At 43.8% G+C, this 22256-nt stretch overlaps 1 protein-coding gene across 1 annotated transcript in view; it reads left to right on the top strand.

The window, feature by feature from the left end:
- LOC103615708 (multiple epidermal growth factor-like domains protein 6) overlaps nucleotides 1-22256 on the top strand; it is a 180217-nt gene that overhangs the window by 104530 nt on the left and 53431 nt on the right. Inside the window, exons 6-10 of the mRNA XM_017734403.1 lie at nucleotides 6417-6539; nucleotides 12530-12655; nucleotides 16801-16923; nucleotides 19545-19667; nucleotides 22209-22256. The exon at nucleotides 22209-22256 is cut by the window's right edge and continues 66 nt beyond it. Of these exons, the coding sequence (XP_017589892.1) occupies nucleotides 6417-6539; nucleotides 12530-12655; nucleotides 16801-16923; nucleotides 19545-19667; nucleotides 22209-22256 (543 nt within the window). The remainder of the gene's footprint in view (nucleotides 1-6416; nucleotides 6540-12529; nucleotides 12656-16800; nucleotides 16924-19544; nucleotides 19668-22208) is intronic.

Raw genomic sequence — 22256 nt, 5'->3', positions numbered from 1 at the left:
TGTGAAGCATAAAAAAAAAGCCCTAGACCAGGACTTCTGCAATTTAAAACCTCCCAGCCATCCAAAACTGCTGTTGTCAATCTTTGCTGCTCAGTTTGGTTCAATGAAAAAAAATTACGTTTTTTATTAATATGAACAGATTTTTAATTTTTTTTTTTTTAATTTTAGGCTTTGTTTTGGACCAGACCTTAAACTTGTATTTTCCTTCCTAGAGTCAATACCAGTGTAAAACTTCTTTCATTGTGGAAAAGGTGGCCAAATTTTTTTCTAGCAATAGGAGTTTCCAACCCCCTCCAATCAAAATTTCAAACCATGAAAATCATTTTAGTGTTAGTAAAACAGGAGAGATCCTTTTCAAAACTTCTGCTGTGAGAGAAAATTATGTCATGCTCAGTAGTGAGTGCATTTCTGAGGGGATTCACACTGGTTGTCAGATTTTGGACATTTTCAAGCTTGAGACTTGAGCTACTCTGATGTAAAGGAAGCTGTGAGTTGAATCTATTATAAATTTACCTACTTACAGCAATAACAGGGGCTTATTTTCAGTTTTACAGAATAATTTTTGACTTTTGTGATCAACTTAAGAATGTCTGTGCATCAAGCCTGTTTCCCTTCCTTCCCGTGAGTATATAAATTATTGAATTGAAAAACACACTAAATTAATGTGTAAAATCCACCATGTAATTAGCGGGGAAAGACCATATGATATTTTCACTTCATAACTTTTATGAGGTTTAAACATCCTTTGGAATATAGAAAAGAGAGTAGTAACAGTGTAGTTACAAATAACAGAAGGCAAAGCACTGTCATGCATCTTTGTTGATTTAAAATATCACATTAAGTAGCAAACAATCAGAGTTTTCATATCAGATGTACGAAATGATCTGCAGCTGAAGAGACTGGGGGAGCCCATCAGGGCAAGGGAGAGGTGAGCCAGATTGTTGGAGCTTATTTCCAAATCTGTGGTGGAGTTGAACAGTTTATCCCCATGTGATAATTTTAAGTAGAGCCACTTAATGTTTCTTGTTGTGGTACTTTATACTTAAGATCCAATCTCCTCTCTTTCTCTATCACCATCATTCCTGACTGATCCTCACAATGCTGTGAGGGGACCAGGGAGCCACAGAGCTCCCAGGGTAAAGAGGGGACAATCCCTGATTTTACTGGATTGTAAAATAATGCTGCAAAGACTAGACCATGTTTCTTCTTTCTGGTCATGATCTTTTTTATAAATAATCGCTGTAACTCTTTTTAATTATAATCTGATTTTAAAACCATCAGCATAAACCGTTCCCTAAGTAAATACAAGTAGGGGTTTGTGTTTCCCTGCTTCTGCTGGTCTCATCCTTTCTGCAGCAAGCTGGAGGATTGTGGTAGCTGGAAAACAGAAACATTTGCATGTCATTCATTCCAGTTTTATGTAGTATTTCTTAGGCATTTGGTAAAAAGGGTGTAGTTATGCTTCCGTGAAAGGCATTAGGGCCAGATCCACAGATGGTGTGATGGTGGTGGTCTGGGCCCCTGCATGCAGGTGACTGTGCCAGCAGGGACCCAGAATGGGCTCTCACATCAGCTCCCAGCTGGACTGAAATCCTTTTATCCATATGAAGTCTCTGGTGATTGTGGGGTGGCTGATGCTCACAACCATTTGGTCTCTGCCTCTCCGTGTTGTTCGCTGCTTGACAAAGCAAAGAGGTTTTGCCAACAACTAATAATTAAATAAATAATCCTGAAATCATACAGCCATTAAGGTTGGAAAAGACTTTCAAGATCAAGTCCAGCAGTCAGCCCAGCATCACCACCATGTTCACCATTAAACCATGTCCTCAAGTGCCGATATCCACACTTCAGGGATGGTGAAATTTCCATCACTGCCCCAGGCAGCTTCTTCCAGTGCTTTGCAACCCCTTCCAGGAAGAAATTTTTTCCTAATATCTAATCTAAATGGTGAGGTTGGTACTGTCCAGTTCTGGTTTCTTTCTCCATCAGTGCCTGGGCACTGGGAAAAGGAAATTTTTTCTGCTTATCTCTCAGAAAATACTGACTTAGAGCAGTTCTTCTTGATCTGTGCATGTTTTTATAGTCAAGGGAAGGAAAGCCTGTTCATTTGTCACGCTGAAGAAGTGCCACTGGCTGGGGGAAGCTCCCTGAGAGGCAAACCTTGCTGTCACCCTGTGTCACATGGTGCTCTTGGCCAGTGTCCTCCTCAGTGGGAATATCATCCCTGGGATACCTTTGGCACATCATCTCTCCTCCATTCAGGATTCTCAAAATGGAGGCTTGTGTCCTTCCTTCCTTTTTTGTTCTTTTGGGGTTTAGTTCTGTATCTTGTTTGCACTTCTTAGTGGTCTAAAAAGTAAAGCTTTCTGTTAGTAGAGAATTGTTCTGGCAGCATCTTCCTTTTTTTGTTCCTTTATAAAAGCCAGGATTGCAGGTTCACTAATTATCCATGTTTAACACTGCTCTCTGTGTGTTTTTGAGGAACTGATTGATCATAGCTGTTCCTGAGCATTTTAATAATGATATGAAAAAAGCCACTGATGTGATGATCGTGAATACCAAACAAGCAGTCACACAGCTCTGTATTGAAAGAGGTTTTGGGCAGGGAAAACGGACTGTTGTCAGTGTGGTTCATCAAATCAATTAGGGACAAACCTCCTTGGAGATTAGCAGGGCCCTCAGTCAGGGGTCTGGGGGATGTCACAGTCTATAACTTCACCTGTAGGATCTGCCCTTGGAAAGGGCAGGGTGCTGGCAGTGGCTTGGGCATTTGTACATCGCATCTTCTTTTATTGTGTTTGGAACTTGAGATGTCGGGATGGAGGAAGGGTCAGTCCAAGTGCACAGCCCTCAGGAGCATGAAGAGCTAAAAAAGATGTATAACATGGTGGGTAGAATATTTTACATCTTAGAAACACACAGGCTTTTGTTTGTGTGCCTGAGTATTAGGTTATTCCTGATGAAAGGTGAATAAACAAGGACACAGGAAGGTACCTTCAGTGGGGAATCCCCCTGTAAAGCCTCTCCGAAATCTTCTGAAGGCGAGAAGGAGAATATCCACACGCTGCCTCTGCTTTGTTCACCCAGCAGCATAATCCCCTTGGCAAGACAGCCCAGGGACAGCACACAGCTCTCATTTTCCCTCTTGTCTCCGTGGATTGCTCTCCCTCTGTCTTGTGGGGATGCAGTTGCTTTCATCACAGTCTGACTTGTGATAAGCAAGCTGTAAGTGGCTTGAAATTCAGGTTATTCAGATAAGCATCCTAAGTTGTAACTATAGCAAGTCGAGCAGGAAGGTGTTCCAGTTTGATCTGCAGGGGAAACTAATCCAAATTTAATCACAGATACAGATACAATCTTCCATAATCTTGTGATATTCCTGAATTGCAAAGGAAGGGCTTTATATGTCAAGAATACTTTAAAATTTTTTTATTCATCTGCTATTATAGAATAATTTCATCTTTCTATAGCTATTCCTGTGTAGAAGAAGAAATGGCCACTTGTGTATCTACAACAGCAGAAGCTGCTGCTTTCCTGCTATATGTCCTTTACTAGTACAGCAATTTGTAAAAGTCCAAATAGTTTAGACTTTTAAAACTTTCAAATGCAGTTCAAGCATTTATAGCAGTGTCTGCTTTGCAGACTGCTCCCCAGACAAAACAATTAGGGAATTTTTCTGCTGTAACTGGGGGCGAAGCTGTTTCCTGCCCTCGAGATGGAGGAGACGTGGAAAGGCGACTGTGCCTTGCATTTCTCTTGATTTTATCTGTAGGATGTGAAGGAATCTTTCAGCATATAATCCTTAAAATATTGATCTTGTGGAGGAAGTCTAGGGCTGGAAGGGATCATCTGTCATCAAATTTGCTGTTCATGTGGCGTCGCAGAGCTGCATTTTCGGCTCCTGGGTCTCGCCTCCACTTGCTGCAGGGAGTCTCAGGCTAGGGCTGGGTCTAGTTCATGTACACAAGTGGTTTAGGATCTTTTATTTTGCATTGAATGACGTTGGCTTTCAGCAATATCACTGCTTTATGCCCCTCTGGGATGTGCCAGCACCAGGGAAATGCCGCTGAGGGAAGAGCTGCTGCTGGGTGCAGAGCTCCCCCATAAACCAAGTCACTCCTTTAAATCTCCAAATGGAGACTAACAAATATCACTAACTCTGAGCTCATTTTTATTAGCTGGACTATTTTTTCTCCTTTGTAAGTGCCAATATCTGAACTTAAAACTGCGTTTGGTATATGAGAGAAATTCTCCAGATGATCGTAGCCTATAAAATTAAAATATTGAAGCTCCCAGTGTTTGAGTTTATTGAGGTATAAATACTAGAACGTGGTGTACTGTGTGGTTCAGCTGCTTCCTTGTTCTATTTTTCTGAGTCTTTTTGCTTGTTTTATTTCTCTGGCACTCCATACAAAGAGTTTCCTGGGTTTGATTTCATCCTGGCATTTTTCAGCAGGCTGGTTCTTAGCAGTATGGAATTCAACAAGGTAAATAACATTTTCTGTTTATCATTTACATTTTAAAAAGCAAAATTTCTGTTTAAAAAAAGGCATATTCCAGATGTCTCTGGGCAGTAGGACGTGTATGTAGTATACAGTCTAATAAAACAACAAATATAGCAGAAGGATCAAAAAGCTGTGCATGTTAGCAAATGGTCTGAATTTAAACACCAGTCAACACCAGGACTTCATTTTAGGTGAGGGAAATTCACATGTGAAGTATTAAAATTTAACTTCATAAATACATTTCCTCAGGAGCGGGATGTTGTGCATTTTCAAGTTTCATTTAAAACTTCCTCTTTCAGTAAATTTTGATTAGATTGTCTAACATGGAATAAACATAAAAGCATTAAAAAATATGTAAACCATGAAAGTCAAATGCAAAACAGATACAACCACAGCAAAAATATGAAAGCCAGACCACTTGTTCCTCAAGCACAATATGGGGGGCAAATTCCTTCACTGTCGACTCCCTTCCCCACAGGAGCAGTTGTGGACTTGCCTCACATTAGATGATTTCAGAACGTGATCTAAAGAGCAATTAAATCAGCAGGAGGGTTCAGTGTTGAAAGTGGGGTTCTTTATAGAAGTCTGTTGCAGGAGGGAGGCTTGACTTGGGGAGGAAGATATCTTTGGCATTTGGGATAATTTGGTACCAGCATCGCCCCTGGGGGAGATGGTGGGAGGTGGAGTTGCCATCCCTGGGGACTGCTAAGGAAAGGGCAGACAAAATCTAGGCAAACATCTGCCAGGTGAAATTTTTTCAGGGAATGGACTAATTGACCCTTATTTCCAATGACCCCTGTGTTGATTTTTAAGGTAATGGTGTCAACATGTCAATCAAACGCTATTTACAGTAGCACAACGTTGCTGAAGAGGGGCAAAAACTGCTTGTGTGGTACTTCTGGAAATTCAGGTTTATGGGCCTGTCTTAGACCTTCACCCATTTACTTAAACTGTTCTTGATCTTTGTCCATCATTGTCCATCATTTTCAGATGAAACTTTACAGCAGCATTCTCAAGCTGGTTTAATGCTTGTTCCGCTCTTCATTGGACTGAATGTAATCCTCTAAAATCCCCTGAAATATGGAATGATACCTGCTTAGCTTTGGAAAAGGTATCAGCAGGAGCTCACATGGTTTTTCTGGGATGTCATCTGAGAAGGTGCTATGGAAAATTCAGGTGAACACAAGGGAGAACAAGGGGTAATGTTTCCCCCCCTCCTTAGAAGTGTCCAGGGCCAGGCTGGATGAAGCTTGGAGCAGCCTGGGATAGTGGAAGGTGTCCCTGCACGTGGCAGGGGGTTGGAATGAGATGAGCTTTAGGGTCCCTTCCAGCCCAAACCATTCTGTGATTCTATGATTCTATGACAAGAGTCACAGAAAATGTGGTGCAAATTCCTCATTCTTTTAAAATTTTCTCTTTAAGCTCTCTGTGCTTTCCATGGTTGAAAATGTAATGGTGATGGAGAACATGTCTGTTTTCCATTTATGTCAGTTGTACCTGCTTGTACCCCCAAGAACAAATAAGAGTAAAGGCCTGATGCAGAATGAAATCTTCATACAGCAAGTTTTTACAAAAGCCATACTTGACCAGCAGTTCCTACAAGCTCAAGTGTGTTATCTAACCCTAATTCTTTCTCTGTATTTTTCTCTTGGCCTCAGTGAAGGAGCCATGTCACAAATCACTCTAATTAACAAGGACTTCAGAGGCAGAGACTACAGAGGCAGTGCCTGCAGGAGCTTGGAAAAATACCGTAAAATTCTGCTTTTCTTTGCTCTGCTGCTCAAGTGAAGTAAACAACAACCCAGCCCGAGCACCCTGGCTGCATTATGGACGAGCCACGCAGGAGAACCTGGGTCTGGCTGTGCTGGGCTCTCTTGTAATCCTTCCTCACCATGTCCCTTCCTTCTGCAGACGTGGATGAGTGTGAGGTGCTGAATGGAGGCTGCCAGCAGGGCTGTGTCAACACCCAGGGCTCCTTCCAGTGCCAGTGCCAGGCGGGATACCGGCTCCACGCCGATGGGCGCACCTGCATCGGTAAGGAACCACTTCACATCCTTCCAAGACTGGCTTTGCTCTGTCTTTGTCTAAGTGCAAAGCTTCCTAGACTACTCCAGTCTGAGTTCCAGGCGGGATACGGCCTCCACGCCGATGGGCGCACCTGCATCGGTAAGGAACCACTTCACATCCTTCCAAGACTGGCTTTGCTCTGTCTTTGTCTAAGTGCAAAGCTTCCTAGACTACTCCAGTCTGAGTTTTGACTAAATATCATTACCTGTTCTGGTTCGAGCAGCCTGTGAAAATGCAGATATTGCCAAGCTTTTTGTTTTGTTTTGGGGTTTTTTTGATGGTGTCTCATGTTGGTGAAAATTTTTTTGCAGCAGGCAATAAAGAACTTAGGGGGTCTTCATTTCAAGTGACAACATTCTTTGAATTCTGAGTGCTTTTTCTTTGTGGCACATCTCCCTGCATGTTCCAGCATTGTCCTGGGACTTGATGATTTTAGAGGTTGTTTCCAAGCTAAATGATTGTGATTTACAGGATGGAGTTACTCTGTGTCTGCTCATGTCAATGAGAGCACCATGGTGCTCAGCTGTGACACATTGCCTGTTTGTGTGGTGAGGATTAACAGCTCTGCCATTAGAGATAAACCCTGTGTTTCTTAGGTTGTACTCTAAACACTGAAACGAGGCATAACAGAGTTAATTCTGCATGTTGTTAAAAAGAATAATATAAAAGACACAGTCCTTGTATTGCATTTAAATCAGTACAAAAGTCAAATTTTTGAATTCTGCAGAAAGGATTGAAATGATCTTTCATCTGGGAAGAAGAAGGGGCACCATTTGTTTAAATTTTTAAGCCTGATTTGAGGTAATATGGGAAGAACAGTCACGAACGGTCAGACCACATCTGCAGAATAAGTTCACTCATGGTTTGGGCATTGTCTCAGTTCCTGCACAAAGTCCCTTGGTTGTGCTTAACTTCAGCCAGAGATGTCATCAGTCATTCCTGGTATTATCACAGCAATACATTCACTGATGCAACCAGAACACAGGAGGCACCAGTGCTCAAGCTGTGGGAATAATGGATTTTTTTAGGTTTTTTTGGGTTTATCACATACAGAGACTTTCAGTGTTTTGGTAATTAACTGCAATTAAAAATAGGATGAAGTCTCAGTCATTATCTTAGTTGGTGAAGGACTGGGCAAGGAAACACTGTAGTGAGAGGAAAAAAGAAAGTAAAAGCAGAGTGGTTCATGATTAACTAGAAACAGTGGTGGTTTTCTGTGAATTAAAAGAGAAATTAATCTCTCTCTGATCATATCTGACCAGGGAAGACCCAGAAGTGAAAGATGTGATGTTTGAGCTACGGCACTCTCTCTCAATAGTCTCCTTTGTGGTGGAGAGGGAATTTTATGCGCAAAGGGGACTAAAGGGGCTTTGGGGGGAAAAAGAGAAAGAGAACTGTGTGATAAAGGCACAAAGTAGGTGTAAATGGCAATTAAATGAATTTACCTGTGTAATATATAAAGCTTTCTGTGGACATACCATAGTAAAGTTTCCTCTTGCCTCAAATAATCAGAAGGCTCAGTTTAGCTTTGTCCAAGGTGTGAACAATACCACAGAGCAAGTTTTCATTTCATAAATGTAAATGTTCTCAAGGAGTTATTCAAAATACTTCAGAGAGTGATCAGCTTTGTTTGAAGTATCTCAAAAATTACCAAGGAGAAACAAAAATAAATCCTAAGATGAGAGACAGGAGTTTCAGAGAGCTCTGCTATCATGATAATGGATGGACATGATGCTGAGGGAGGATATTGAGTCCTGTTCCAGCTGTTTGGGCAAGACACCAAAATATAAGGATATAGTAAGCTCTCCTGCATTGGAGAACAAGGCAGTTACTGATTGAGGAGGACAGGGAGAAGCATTTCATGTAAACCAGTAATGAGGAGTACCTAGGACTGAGATTTGGGCAGTAGCTGCATGTTGGGGATGGAGAGTTTGCCCCTTGTGCTGCGCCAGGTTGTACATTCAGCTTTCATCACTCACCTGATGGAGAAGCAAACCACCAGTGCACCTCTGCTTTGACCTAGTGCAGCTAAGCAGAACATCCAGCATTTCAAACAGGCCGTGAATTAGCAATGGTGTTTCTTCCATGGATACTTCAGAGGATGTAACAATCTCTCCTGCATGCTGAGCATAGAAAGGGACCACATTCTGGCACTGAGCTGTTCATGGAAGGTGGTTATCTCAGCTGCAGAAATAAGAAACAAGCATCCCTTTAGGCTTTTCAGAGGAGCCCAGCCCAGATTGCTGTTACATTCATCCTTTCCATGTCTTCCTTCTCTTTTTTGGCAACCCTGTGTTTGTGGGAACAAAAGTGCCAAAATCATTTGAGGGGAAGCAGATTTTGCAGCCTGGATGGTTTGGAAATCTCCCATACATAAGGAAGTGGATCTATCATCTTAAAAGATACTCAGCCTACATGTGAAGACTCAAAAACCTGGGATAAGATACTTTCCCATGTGATTGATGGAATATTGCTGAACTTCTGTCACAAGTTGTTTCCAGCAAGCCTGGTCCTCCTGCCACCTCATCACAGGGTGTTTGGGATCCTGACTAGTTGCTCTTGGTCCATCCCTCTGCTGCCAGTATGAGCCTCAAAATACATGGATAGAGGAAATCTGCTTTTGTTATTCTTCCTGTTCTTATTGGAAACTTTTGCTCGTACTCTAAGGCAGAGAATCTCCAAAGTGGGTTGCCTTATTCAGTGATGACCAGTGCTTAAAAGTAAACTGCTTCATTCCTGAATCCTTTGATGTTATCCAATACTTCGTGCCATGACAAAATCCCATCTTTTTCAATGCTCCTTTTCTTTCTTCAGCTCGTTGGTCCCACAAATTTTGCTCAATATTGAATTCATTTTTAGATTCACGTGCCAGACCAAATATTCACTGCAACACTGTCCAATTTTTTTGTTTGTTTTGTTTGTAATGCCTTGATTATGTTAATGCAATGAATTTGACTTCACTGGAGCTTAACCAGCTGGTATCTGAAAAGCTGAAACTCGGAAAGAACATGTTTATTGTAGTATTGGGCTGTGGGTTTGGATTGATGTAGATTCATTGTCTTCAGTGGAATTTATTCCTTTTTGAACTCCTAGAAGTGAAAACAGGGCACAGCTGTTGAACCCTGATTCATTTCTAGTGCCAGCTGTTACCTTTGATGTCTGCTGTATGTGGAGAAGCTGTTGAGGTGCAGGTTTTTTATGGAGATTTTAGCCCACTAAGGCTCTTAATAGAGAAAATAACAAAGAGAATATCTCTACAACTCTGTAATCTGTTTCCCAGCATAAATAAGCCCTGTATGTCTGAATTTACATTTCTTGTCATTGCCAGGGTTGGATTTAAGGTGATGGAAGACATAGGTTGGAAAAGGTTGCATGTTCTAACCCCATGGTTGCTATGCATGTATCTAACTATGGCTTCAGACCCAGCTCTTTGTAAAAATACGACCATTATTATAAAAAATAACAGGTTGGGAAATGTGTATTTCCTAACTGTTATCAGATCAGGGGCCTACAAGAGAGCTGGAGAGGGACTTTCTACAAGGACATATTGTGACAGAACAAGGCAGAATGGCTTTGAATTGACAGAGAGCAGGGTTAGATTGGATATTAGGAAGGAATGTTCCCTGTGAGGGTGGGGAGGCCCTGGCACAGGGTGCCCAGAGAAGCTCTGGCTGCCCCTGGATCCCTGGCAGTGCCCAAGGCCAGGTTGGACAGGGCTTGGGAGCAGTCTGGGACAGTGGAAGGTGTCCTTGCCCATGGCAGGGGGTGGAATGAGATGATCTTTAAGATGAACCCAAACCATTCTGTGATTCTGTGATCCTTGTTTCTCACATGGTGTCTCCCACCACTGTCCCCTTCCTTAGATGCCACCTCCCTTGCTTGGCATCACCTGGCATCATCACCAGCCATCTGGAATCCATGTCAGGGCTGGGTTTCTACCAGATTTCAAGAGTAAATCTTTGAAAGTGAATGTCAGGCCATATTTCTGCCTATGGAGGTGCTCAGACCTCCAGCCACAAGCCCCTTTGTCACAGATGGAATCAGACCCATGAGGTGCCAAGTCTCTCCCTTTCTCTGATCAGAGATGTGTTGCTGGCTCCTGGCAGCACGAGCACAATCCGTCCTGTCCTGTCCCTGGAGGCTCCTCTCCTTCAGTCTGGCACCTCCTCTCATGGATCCAGCGTGATGCTTCAGCAGCAGCCGTGACAAACCTGCCCTGGGTGCTCCAGGGGCACCCCTGGGCTCCCTGGCCGCTGGCAGAGCCACGCACCAAATTGGGATGCACAGTCCCTCCAGTGCAGGATTTCACACCTGTCCCCTCCCACCTTCAGATCCTCCAGAATTCTTGTCATGACAGGTTGCTGCTTATCTCCCCTTGCATCCAAATTGGCTCGTGCCCAGAAACGGAGGGAGAAAATGGCACTTTTAAAAGCCGAGATGTATATTCTGTCACTTGGATTTAAGATGTTTTTCGTCTTCTGAAATATTTTCATCTTATTTGAATATTCTTGCTGGAAAACAGGTCTTTGGATACAAATGTGCAGGGAGCTGGAAGCTCAGAGTGCATGGGGTCTGCTGTCTCCTGTGTAGACATGAAGCTGCTTTCAAGTTCTGTTTCTAACAGGGCAGAATGTTCGTGGGCACAGGTGGAGATTGGAAGCCAGGGTCAGGTTTTTGTGCAGTGAGGTGCCTCCTGCTGTGTGTGCAGCCAGGAGGATGTAAAAATTTGCTTTTCTTTTCACCTTTTTAACACACACTTGACTGCACAAACTCAGTGTTTGCTAATTGGTGGCATAGGGTGAAACAAATCCTGTAGCAGGTTCTGCAACTAACATTTGCTAATGTCTGTTGCAGATAAATGAAGAAATATGAATATTGCTAAAATAAGTATCAGTGGTCTTTGCTGACTTCATTGGGTTCAGAGTTTGGTGCATTCCATGAAGGACCAAATAGCCTTTCCAGCTACTCATAGAGAACACAGAATCCTAGAGTGGTATGGGTAGGAAGGGACTTCAGAGCCCATCCAGTGCCACCCCCTCCCATGGGCAGGGACACCTTCCACTATCCCAGGTTGCTCCAAGCCCTGTCCAACCTGGCCTTGGACACTTCCAGGCATGGGGCAGCCACAGCTTCTCTGGGCACCCTGTGCCAGGGCCTCCCCACCCTCAGAGTCAAGAATTTCCTCCTAATATCTAATTTAAATCTCTCCATACTACATCCCTGCTGTTGAAATACATCTCAGTGCAGCCGTGCACACACACTGCCATCCGTGCAGCACAACAGCAGCGTCAAACCATCACTCTTATTTTTACATGCAGCATGTGAATAGGTGTGGGTGTGTGTTAACATGTTTTGTCAGGAGGAGAAATGTTTCTCCAGAGGCCAGGGATATGTGTTGAACAAAAAAGAATATTAATTTGCTTGGGTGAAAGAAGCAGCATCTTTAAAGATGTACAGAGGACCCTCTGTTCCTGTGGTTTGCTGTGTGAGTCTGTCCTGCAGAGTCTGTGGCTTCTGTCATTTGCATTTTTTTATGTACGAGGCTGAGGAAATCAGCCTGAAAGACAATTACTATTTTTAATCAATGAAAGCAGGCCGAGAAGAAGATAATCAATGGGCAAGTGCCAGCAGGGCTGTTCTTTTTTCCCCTCCTTACCTCGGTGGATTGTCAGTGTTTTGGTGCTGTCAGATCAAAGGGTGCTGTGCTTCAGTCAGCATTACAGCCCTTAGATCTCACCTGCCTCTCCCTGGAATGAGGATTTCAGTGGTGTGGGACACTGTGTCAGCCAAGGCCTGTGAGCACAAGGGAGAGCAGTCACTCAGGGGTGGGGACAGGTGCGTTTGTGAAAGCTGTTCAGCGAGGTTTGCCTGGTTTTGCTGTCATTTATGTATTTAAAATAGGAAATAAGTTTCTCAGGTTGTTGACGTGCATTCCTTCACTGCTTCCTTGGCTCCAGCTGTCAATTCCTGCAGCGTTAACAACGGAGGCTGTGAGCAGGACTGTGTTCAGCTCAGTGAGGACCACTACAAGTGCCAGTGCCAGCCAGGCTACAAGCTGAAGACAGATGCCAAATCCTGTGAAGGTGAGTCCTGTGATACCTGCCTGAAGACACACAGTAAAGGCAATTTAAAAAACCCCAGGATGGTGTGTTCATTCCTATTTCCCCCTGTGTGCCAAAAGCAGCTTTAGGAATTGCTTATTAGCAGGATTTTAAAATGACACGTTTGAGGTGTGAAGTTCACTTCAAATCACAACTTTGAACAAGATTTTGGCCTCGTAGATCCCTGGCTGTTCCTTGCATGCTGATGGTGATGGCGTAGGTTAGGAACTTAATCGTGATTTAATTCTAACATTTTATTGTTCATCAAGTTGCATATAGAGTTGGCCTGTATTACATGTTTTATTCTACAAAAAGTCTTTTCTTTATCTCCTTTTAGCTTATCACAGTCTGATTCATTCATCCTCCCCTTCAGGTTTCTAAGCACTCTCTCAAGCAGAACAGCAATGCTACCTTTGAGTTTGATTGTTGCTTTTCTTTTCTCGTATATCTTAACATATTCATCAGTTTTGAAGGCAACCCCCCCATTCCCCAACACAAGCACACACACACCCTTGAACATGCCAGAGAAAGATAGGGCCAAATTTATGGATTTATTGAGCTGAAATTCCTGTCACAAAACCGTTTCCATATGGCTCCTCTTCTGCTCAGAGATTTTATATGCTGTGTATGAAGTGTAAGTAAATCCTGCTGTTCAGATGGCTCCCAGCTCCTGCTGGGTGCAGAGAGCACTCGTCCTCGGTTTGAGCCTCCCCAAATCCTGCCCTCTGTGGGGGCTGCACCTCAGGGAGCACCCACATCCTGGTGGCCTCTCTGTCTCTCGCGGGGTGGCCACGTTCTGTCCTTGAGATTATCATAAAGAGCCAGAAAAGAGGAGCTTTAGGGAGAAGGGGGTGTCAGAGACCTTCCTCCACTGTTCTCCATCCTGTTTCTCAACATCTTGAGATGTCCATGGCCAGCTGGCTGTGCAGGGCCTGCACAGGACTGAAGGGTGGGTTTTTATGGTGTGGTGGGGTCACCAGGGTTGGAGTGTGGTGATGCCAGGTGGGGTGGGAGTTGTCCCAGAGTGGTCATGGCACAGTTCAAACTTTCCTGGGCCATCTCATACTCTGTCTCAGCTGGGCCCCTAAGGGGGGAGGTTTTGCCACTGCTGTTCACTCCCTCACGTCATGGGGCTGAAGAGGGTCAGCCACCCACCAAAGGCAGTGGTTCATCACCAGCCAGCAATTACTGAAAACTGCAGAGGGGCAGGCTCAGCCTTGTCTGCAGGTGAGGCCTTACCTGGGTGCCTGCTTACCTCAGGGTGTTTAAATCAAAATAAATCAGTGCAACTCCCTCAGGAGGGCAGTTGTGCCTGGGGGAAGGAACATCTGTCTTGTAAGCAGAGCTCATCTTGAAGAATGAGGACTGAGTAGGATGCTTTTCCCCCCATAAATACCTTAGTGAATGAATACCTGGGAGCAAAAAGTGCTAGGTAAGCCCATGGACAAGATTTTTACAGGAACAAATGAGGGTGGTCATGAATGCATTTGGGTTGTCAGTTCAGAGGTATTTTAAGTAGAAGAGGTGGGAGGAGGTGAGCCTGGCTGGTTTTTTATTTTCCAACCACAGGGCTTGGCTGCTGGAGTCATGGTTTGGATGGAGAAAACACAGTGTATGAGAGCATTTGCCACAGCAGGTGTAGGTGTTGGGCAGGTGTGGATTCATCCCTGTGGACTACTTGGGAGCTAACAGTGCACCCACAGCCCTGGAAAGCTTTAGAGAAACACTTAAGCCTGGCAATTTTGCTCTTTAACACTTTATATTTTCTCCAGTGTGAAGTCACGGTTGCTGTGAACAAGAAAATTAATTTGATAAGGCCCAAATCTCTTTTCTTTAGGTGCACTAGAGGTCATGGCAGATAGGCCTGGAGACCCTGTTCTTTACAGCCTTGCAGTGAAGGACTGGGAGGTCTGCCCCATCCCTGGAAGTGTTCAAGGCCAGGTTGGACGGGGCTTGGAGCAACCTGGGATAGTGGAAGGTATCCCTGCCCATGGCAGGGGATGGAGCTGGATGAGCTTTAAGGTCCCTTCCAACCCAAACCATCCTGGGATTCTGTGTCCTGAGGCACGTGGGCAATGAAACCATGCCAGTAAATTTTTCACCATAGTGTTTAACAGCTTGGAGTAGGGCTTTGTAGGATGGAGTCTGTTATCTACTAAAGTTATTAAATGAACCAATAAGAGGCAAATGTGTGAAACAAGAACACTAATGAGTTATTTTTGGCTTTTCCTGAAACCTTCTTGTAACAGGAACATGCATGTCGCTGGAAAGCAAGTCAATCACTGATTGCCTTATGTCCTGAAGATCTTTCCTTTACAAACTTACCTCATCCAAGGATTTCCAAGGCTGCTATCTTTATTTGAATTACTATGTTTTACTAACATCTACCATGTAATTTGTTGTTTGCCTGTTGTCATGTCACAGAGCATTACAAGCTTTACTCCGTGCCGTAATCATTCTCAAATTAAAGCTTTAGCTGCTCTGAAAACCTTCATAATATGCAGGTTTAGCAGATGCTGTTTGATAGTGATTTCATTTAATTTACCCAAATAGAAAAAGAATCGGCAAATAACTCAATATTTCATATCAGCACGGAGTGAGTTCTTGCTTGGAGCTAAATCCTTTGTAGACCGCAAATTGTCGAGCTGCGGAGCCAAGTTGTCAGCCTTGGAAGTGTCATGCACGATGAAGTGCTGCTGTTCCTTGGAAACCTATTTGCAACCTATCGTGTCAGAAGTCCAATTTCACTTCTACATCCCTAACAGTGCTTTTATTTTTTTTTTTAATACTGTCAAGTCAAACTGAGCCCTGCAGCCTGGAACGGTTGTGTGTTCCCGAGATGGCAGGAGGTGACGTGAGGGAGTTTGAGGCAGTTCTGTGGCAGCTTCCTCCTTTGCCAAGTGGTGGCACAAAATGCCACTTGGCTGCACAGAAAAGTGACAAAAAAAGCCCTGCCCCATATTTGAATCCACATGAAGTAGAGGTTTTTCTCTCCTATTCCCTTCTCCTGCATAGCTACTGGAACAGCGAAGCAGCCAGGTCTAGAGCAAAACTCCTTCAGCCCTTCCCCAGGGTTCCTCAAACCCTGACTCCATTGTTGTTAAACTGATGGTGAGTTTTTCCTGGGGCTCTGAGAGAAGGGGAAGGAAACGTTGGGCTGGAGGCAAGTGATGAATATTGGTCATCTGTCTCAAATCAGACAGTAATTAGTAAAATGCTAAAACTGAATTAGAGCTGGAATTGTAAGGAAACAAGTATAGCTTTTCAAAAGTTTCAGTTGAAGCTAAGCAGAACTCTAGAGGACACATTTTCAAGGTGTCTTCCAAGTTTACCTGTGGAATTTTATTCACCAGAATTTTGGTGTAATGAGTGCTCCAAAGCAAAACCTTAGCGTGGTGCAGAATGTCAGATCCTAACCAAAATCAGACCTGTCTGAACAGTTGTGGTAGGTCTGTTTTGGTGTGTACCAAGTCTTTATTTGGTCAATGTGCTTCCAGCAGGTGCATGTTCCAGAAATAAACCCATAAAACCCAGTGAAATCTTCGAGGTGGAGGCTTCTGCAGGCACTTGATGAAAGTTTTTCTAAGTACTTGCCACTTAGAGCAGCTTATCCTTGAAAAGGTATTGTTCAAGAAAAGGGAAGAGCCTTGATGTACAACATGAATGGCATATGTTTATAGACTGAAAGATGTCTTTGGGGGCTCTTCAGTGTTTATTTCCCCTAGAGCCTTTTAAATATTCATTGGTTTGTGGTGAGCTCCATCATTGTGTGTGTTTATGGATTCACACATACTGGAGTGCTAATTGCTGTTGTTTAGAGGACTCTTGAAAATCTGTTCAGGTACAGCAAAATAACAATAAAATGTACTTTCTTTGTCCTACTTCCAATGTAATACAAGCTTGGTTTCCTGCTGTTTAAAGCCTCATTGCTGCTCTATGAAAAATGTTGTCCAGCAGCAAAGAGCATCCAGAAAAACAGCAGCTTTACTGTACACCAGATGCTGTCACATTTTTTCCCTGTCTAATCTCTTCCAGCTACTTCGTCATTAGTTGTAACAATGGCAGGTAAGACCATTTTCAGGCAAAAAGTGACCTTTCAGTTGACAGTGTGCTCTAATTGGTTTCAGTGATAGACCCCTGCACAAGTGGGAATGGAGGATGCTCACAAATCTGTCAGAATGAGAGAGGAATTGCAAAATGTGGGTGTCGTCCAGGGCATTCTCTTTCTGCAGACAAGAAGTCCTGTTTAGGTAAGAAACTCTGGACTATTTATTGTGAAGAAAGGTACTAATCAGTGCTCTGGCTTACTGAGCTGTGAGTGGAAAGGAATGTTACACAAATATATGTGTGCATTTTGTAGCAGTGTTTTCTCTCTGTCGTGTTCACAGCAGCCCAAAGTCTTGAAGGACCTTTTTAGTGATGAAAATTCCTCTGTGATCTCCAAAGTCATGCTTTCTAGCAACTGGATTTGTCAGTGCTGTAGTGTTATTCTTGTGGGGTCCCTTTAAAATAATGTCCCAGATACAGCTCCTGGAAAATTGGTTCAAGTAAAACTCTGAACCAGGTCACTGAAAACCTATTTAGAATTCAAAGGGCTTTTTAGCTGGAGAGCTGTTTCCATATTAATGGAGAAACTACTGTGAAGGAAGGAATCATGATGTGTAAGATTTCCAAAGAGAGGAGCTTAAAAAGTTGAATTCTAAAGTCTGTATTTAGTCTGGGGTTGTCAAAAGGATCTGTAGCGTTTCTGACCTGAAATGTGGGGGAATTAGAGATCAAAATACCTGCTTTTCTCTTTCACTGAAACTCTTGGAAGATAGTTTAGCAGTTTTATGAAGTAAAAAGCATTTGTGGACGTGATGGTGCACAGATTTTTAACAGCCAAGTCAGGATCAGGGTGTGTGTATATACATATATAGATACAGATATATATTCAGACACTAATTTTAAACTCCTCTTTTGGAAACTTGGCCGAAATCTTGCCAATATTTAAATTATTGTCTCATCTAAAGGGTGCTGGGTGCCTTTCAAAATATTTACATCCTACCCTGAGTATTTTACTCAGTTGCCTGTAAGCCCTTCTGTGAGAAGAATGGCAGATCTTAGAGATTCTCTCTTACTGGAATTACTCATGAGTAATTACTGTAAATAAGAAGTATTTTCAAGTAGTGTAGTCACTTCACTGATGGTGAGTGGATGGAAACAGCTGTGGGTTTAGCAGTAGGGTCAGCCTGTTGTTCCTTTTATCTCAGATACTCACTGACATTTCTGTTGATTTATGTATAAACTGAATCACTGAGTTAACTTGCAGTGCTACATATTGGAACAAATTCTCTCCCCAGCCTCATGGCAACAATCTTTTGAATCATTAAGCAGCGTGTCTTACCATGGATATACAATTATTGGTTTTTTCTCCTAGAAGTTACTCAATGTCTTTTGCAAAATTCAAGCTGCTGTTTGACTCTGGAAGCTGAGCTGGAAGGAGACAGAGGGCAGCTGAAGTGTCATACTTCAGCTATTAGCTGCAGGACAGGAAGAAACCTGTGCAGGATGGTGGCTGTGGTTCAACTTTTTATTTTTCTGTTTAAGGAGAAGAAGGGAAAAGAATATTACAGCACTGGCCAGCACAGTGTACTCGCAAACTGACAATTAGAGAAAAAGGAGAAATAACCCATTTTATTCTAAGCAGCAGCTGCTCACATGGCTGCCTCAGAGAAGCTGTCATTTGTCCTGAAATTTTCATGAGCCAATGTGTGGTGTTTGCACTGCCTGGGGCCTCTCTTTGCAAGGAGCCTGATTGCATCCGTCAAGCTCCTTGTGCTCAAGTGCATGGGCACAAGCACAGCACTGGGCACAGCACATGTGGAGGGACAAAACTGCTAGAAAGTGGTTTTCTGGGATAAAAAGTGAGGAGCTGCACATCAGATTGTTCCCTGCCGTGTGCAAGACACTGACCCGGGTTCGGTGCAGTAAATAGTCTGTATTTCGCCAGAAAAATGTCAGAAGGAACAGGAGATGGATCAGGGGTTTGCCATGTGCGATACCAGTCTTCGCACAGAGGTTGGTGTTTTGTGCAGCTGTATTTAGTGTAAGTTTTTGTGGTTCGGGGGGTTTTTTTTAACTAATTACTCCTTAAAAGTACTTTTATGTTCCGCTGAGGTTTTTAGGAAGATTAATACCTTTGGAGGCACTTAACTCCAAAATACAGTCTAGCAAGTGTGAAGCTGAGGAGCAGCCTGCGTGACAGGGACCGGGGGAAGAGCAGCCTTCCTCCTTAGGGCTCTGCACCTTTTCCTTTCCTCACAGTGGGGTGAAGCTGCTCTGGTTGCAGCAGGTGCCTCCCCACTGTGGTGCTGCAGAAGCAGCTGCAGGATTCAGGGATGATCTGTCTCCATCGTCCCTGCTGAAACCCAGCCACCACTTAATCCAGATCATTTGACATTCAGAAAATAATCAGCTATTTCCTGCTCCGTTAATTTAACTATAATGGCATGGAGGACGTGGTGATAATTTCAGAGTTTTAGAAGTTAGGGCTTTCTTCTGAGTTCTTCACATGAGGTCTTCTTTTGCCATCACTGTTTTTACAGGAATAATAAATAAGTTGCTTTGGCCGATTCTGCAAATACAATGTGTGACACTGTAAATGTTCACACTGAGAAATTGAAGGTCAATGGTGCTTAGAAAAAAAGATTGTTCTGGGGAATAATGTGAGTGTAACATTCCTGGGTTCATCGGGTGCTGTGCTTTGTAGACTGACATCAGGATAATCCTTTCAGCAGATATTTGGAAACGCAGCCATGTCCACATAGAGCAGCATTGTTTTTTATTTCAGTATCCAGCTGAGTGCCTTTGCCTTTCTCTCTGCTTGCAGACATTGATGAGTGTGCAGAAGGCAGGGCCAGGTGTGCCCATCGCTGTGTGAACACCCCGGGCTCCTTCAGCTGTGCCTGCAGCCCCGGCTTCGAGCTGGGGGCGGACGGGCGACAGTGCTACCGTAAGTGACACCTGCACTTCAGCCTCTTCTGTCTGCACCCTGCTCTGCTTCCCTTCCCATTCAGTGGGGTTAGCATTCCCAGCAAAATAAATGCATGCAGAAGCTCAAGCTTAATACTGTTTCCTTCCTCTGCTGCTGCTGCTGGGTTTGCAGGGTGACACGTTCCTAAGCCTGTGTTCACAGACCTCTAATTACTGCCTTTCAAAGAGCAAATAGTCCTGTTGGTTTGTCATCAGAGTCTGGTGAATTCTGCTGCAGAGCTACCAGAATGCTGCTGTTCTATGAAATGTATTCATTCCTGCCCTCCTCCTCGTCCTCCCAGCTTTCTTACAGATCCGATGCAAGAGAAAACCAACATGATGATCTGCTCTGGTCTTTACCTGTCTGGGTTTGCTTATGCTTCTCCTGAGATTATTGACACTATTAAGAGGATGCTTTTTAAAAAAAGGCAACAAAAAAGAGAGATGGGGGATGAAAAAATAGTTGAACAACTAAAATTCCCCAAACTAAAGCGAGCCCTGCTGTCTTTCCTCACATACTTACCTCTTGCCAGCGGGGTTTCTTAATCAACCCAGCTTTTCTGGAGAGAGGGACTGAATCCCAGTGCTGTTAGCTGATAGGTGATCCCTGGCCTGCCCTTGAGGGTAAATGTAGATTAATAAAGGAGGTGATGTGGAAGAGTTGGGGTTATTATGGACCTAACATAAGCTCCCTGGAATGCAGACAAAAGCATGGCCTGTTTTAGCAAAGAGGTGGGCAAAGATCATTCAATCTAATAATACTGTGCAAGAGCTTTCAGCAGAGCTTCCTTAGGAAAATATGCTGCATGCCAGAGAGTGAGTGCTTTATTTAAGAATGTGTGTGTAAGAAATAGTTATTAGGAATGAAATCCAGTTTCACAGCATTAACATACATTAAAAACAAAACCCAATTATGTGAGAGACATCCTGGAGAGTTATTTCATAGGTGATGGGGAGCTGTGAGTGGTGCAATGGCAGAGGAAATGTGATTAATGTATAGATATGAAATGTTCTGTCAGAGGCATAAAAAAGGGGTTTAGACCACTTAGATTTCATTGTGCTTTTCTGATAATATTTTTTCTGGCTGTTCAGCAGATCTCAGGGGATGGTGATTCTCTGTGCCTCATGTACAATATTGCAGAGCAAACAATAAAAATAAAAACATTCTGCATATATTTATGATCAGGATTATCCCAGTGTTTGAGCAATTTACAATCTTTGTTTATTCTTTCATTTCCCCAGTGGCTGGGGAAGAGCTGGTATTTCAGTTTTACTGATGAAGAACTGAGACAAAGTAAATGATGAAGATCATGTTTAAAGTCAGATTTGGCATTTAATCGCTGGGTTTACTAAATCCCGGCTTAACACACTGGACTGGAGACACGATTTCTTCTCCCTGGTGCAAATAATCACACTATGCATGAGATGTAGCCCTCAATATTTATTCTCTTAATTTATACCCTCTTCCAGCTGGAATTACATTTCTTGTTGGCAAGCAGGTTGCTCCCTGGGAGCATAAAGAGGGGTAGGACCAGAGCCCACCAACACAGATGTGTCTGGGGAAATTCTGTGCCAGATCTGATGGCCGCCACTCTGTGCTGGGGTGTTTCTGGAAGTACAGAGGCTCCTTTAGGAAGGGTTTCTCAGTTCTCCTACATAGTGGGAGAAATTATTTCCTCTCTAAATAGCTCTGTAACAAGACAAGCTGGCTAATCCTTCATGAGAAACTTTTTAACTGACCCTGTGGGTTCTTTTCATCCTGGAGAAATCATCTGAGGAAGTAGCTGGGCGGGAATGAGGTGGCCGGGTGTTCCCTTTTCTGTAGGAGGGTTCCCACTGGAAATGGCCAGAATGTTGTGAGGGCTGTCCGGTGCAGCCACACGAAGAGGGCATGGAAGTCTGTCAGGGCAAAGGGGGCTGGCAGTGGCACTGTACCACCCTGTCTTAGCTGTAGGGGACAAAGTCTCAGCAGAGGAGCTGCTGTGTCCCCTGGAAGGGACATCCAAGAGCCAAAACCTGGAGATCGTTTTGCATTGTGGTTGGGTGTCCATTTTGCCAGCAGGACTCTGCTGAGGAAGTTTCAATGCCTTTGTGTTTGGGGGATGTTTCAGAATCCAACTCTTTGCCATTCCCATGCAAAACTCAAAGCTGCTCTTTGGGAAGCGTATCAGGCTGGGTCGAGGGGCACCACCTGGGCTCCTCAGATGGTTCTGTTCCTCCTTTGGGGCAAGCGCTGTGTCCAAACAAAGCATAAACCTGAGGAAACCTGTGAAGGCTCCTGTAGCAGGTGGCTGCTGGAACACTGAGCCAGCTTCACATGGCTGAATTTGAGAGCATCCATTGTTCTGACACAAACACCTGGAGCTCAGTGACTCCACAGCCTGCTCTTCTGGGGAGGGGGTGTGAGCTGACCGTAGTCACTGCTACAGCACTCATGGCTGCTGGTTTACAGCAAGCTGTTCCTCCAGTGACTCCCCCTGGGCTTGCTTTTTAACATCCTTTTGATTTATTTCTCTGCAAGGCATCGAAATGGAAATTGTCGACAGCTGCCGGGATGGGAACGGCGGCT

This window comes from Corvus brachyrhynchos, unplaced genomic scaffold, assembly GCF_000691975.1.
Source record: "Corvus brachyrhynchos isolate BGI_N302 unplaced genomic scaffold, ASM69197v1 scaffold544, whole genome shotgun sequence".
Lineage (NCBI taxonomy): Eukaryota > Metazoa > Chordata > Aves > Passeriformes > Corvidae > Corvus > Corvus brachyrhynchos.
The sequence above is the reverse complement of the archived record's forward strand: the minus strand, read 5'-3'. Positions and strand labels throughout refer to the sequence as shown.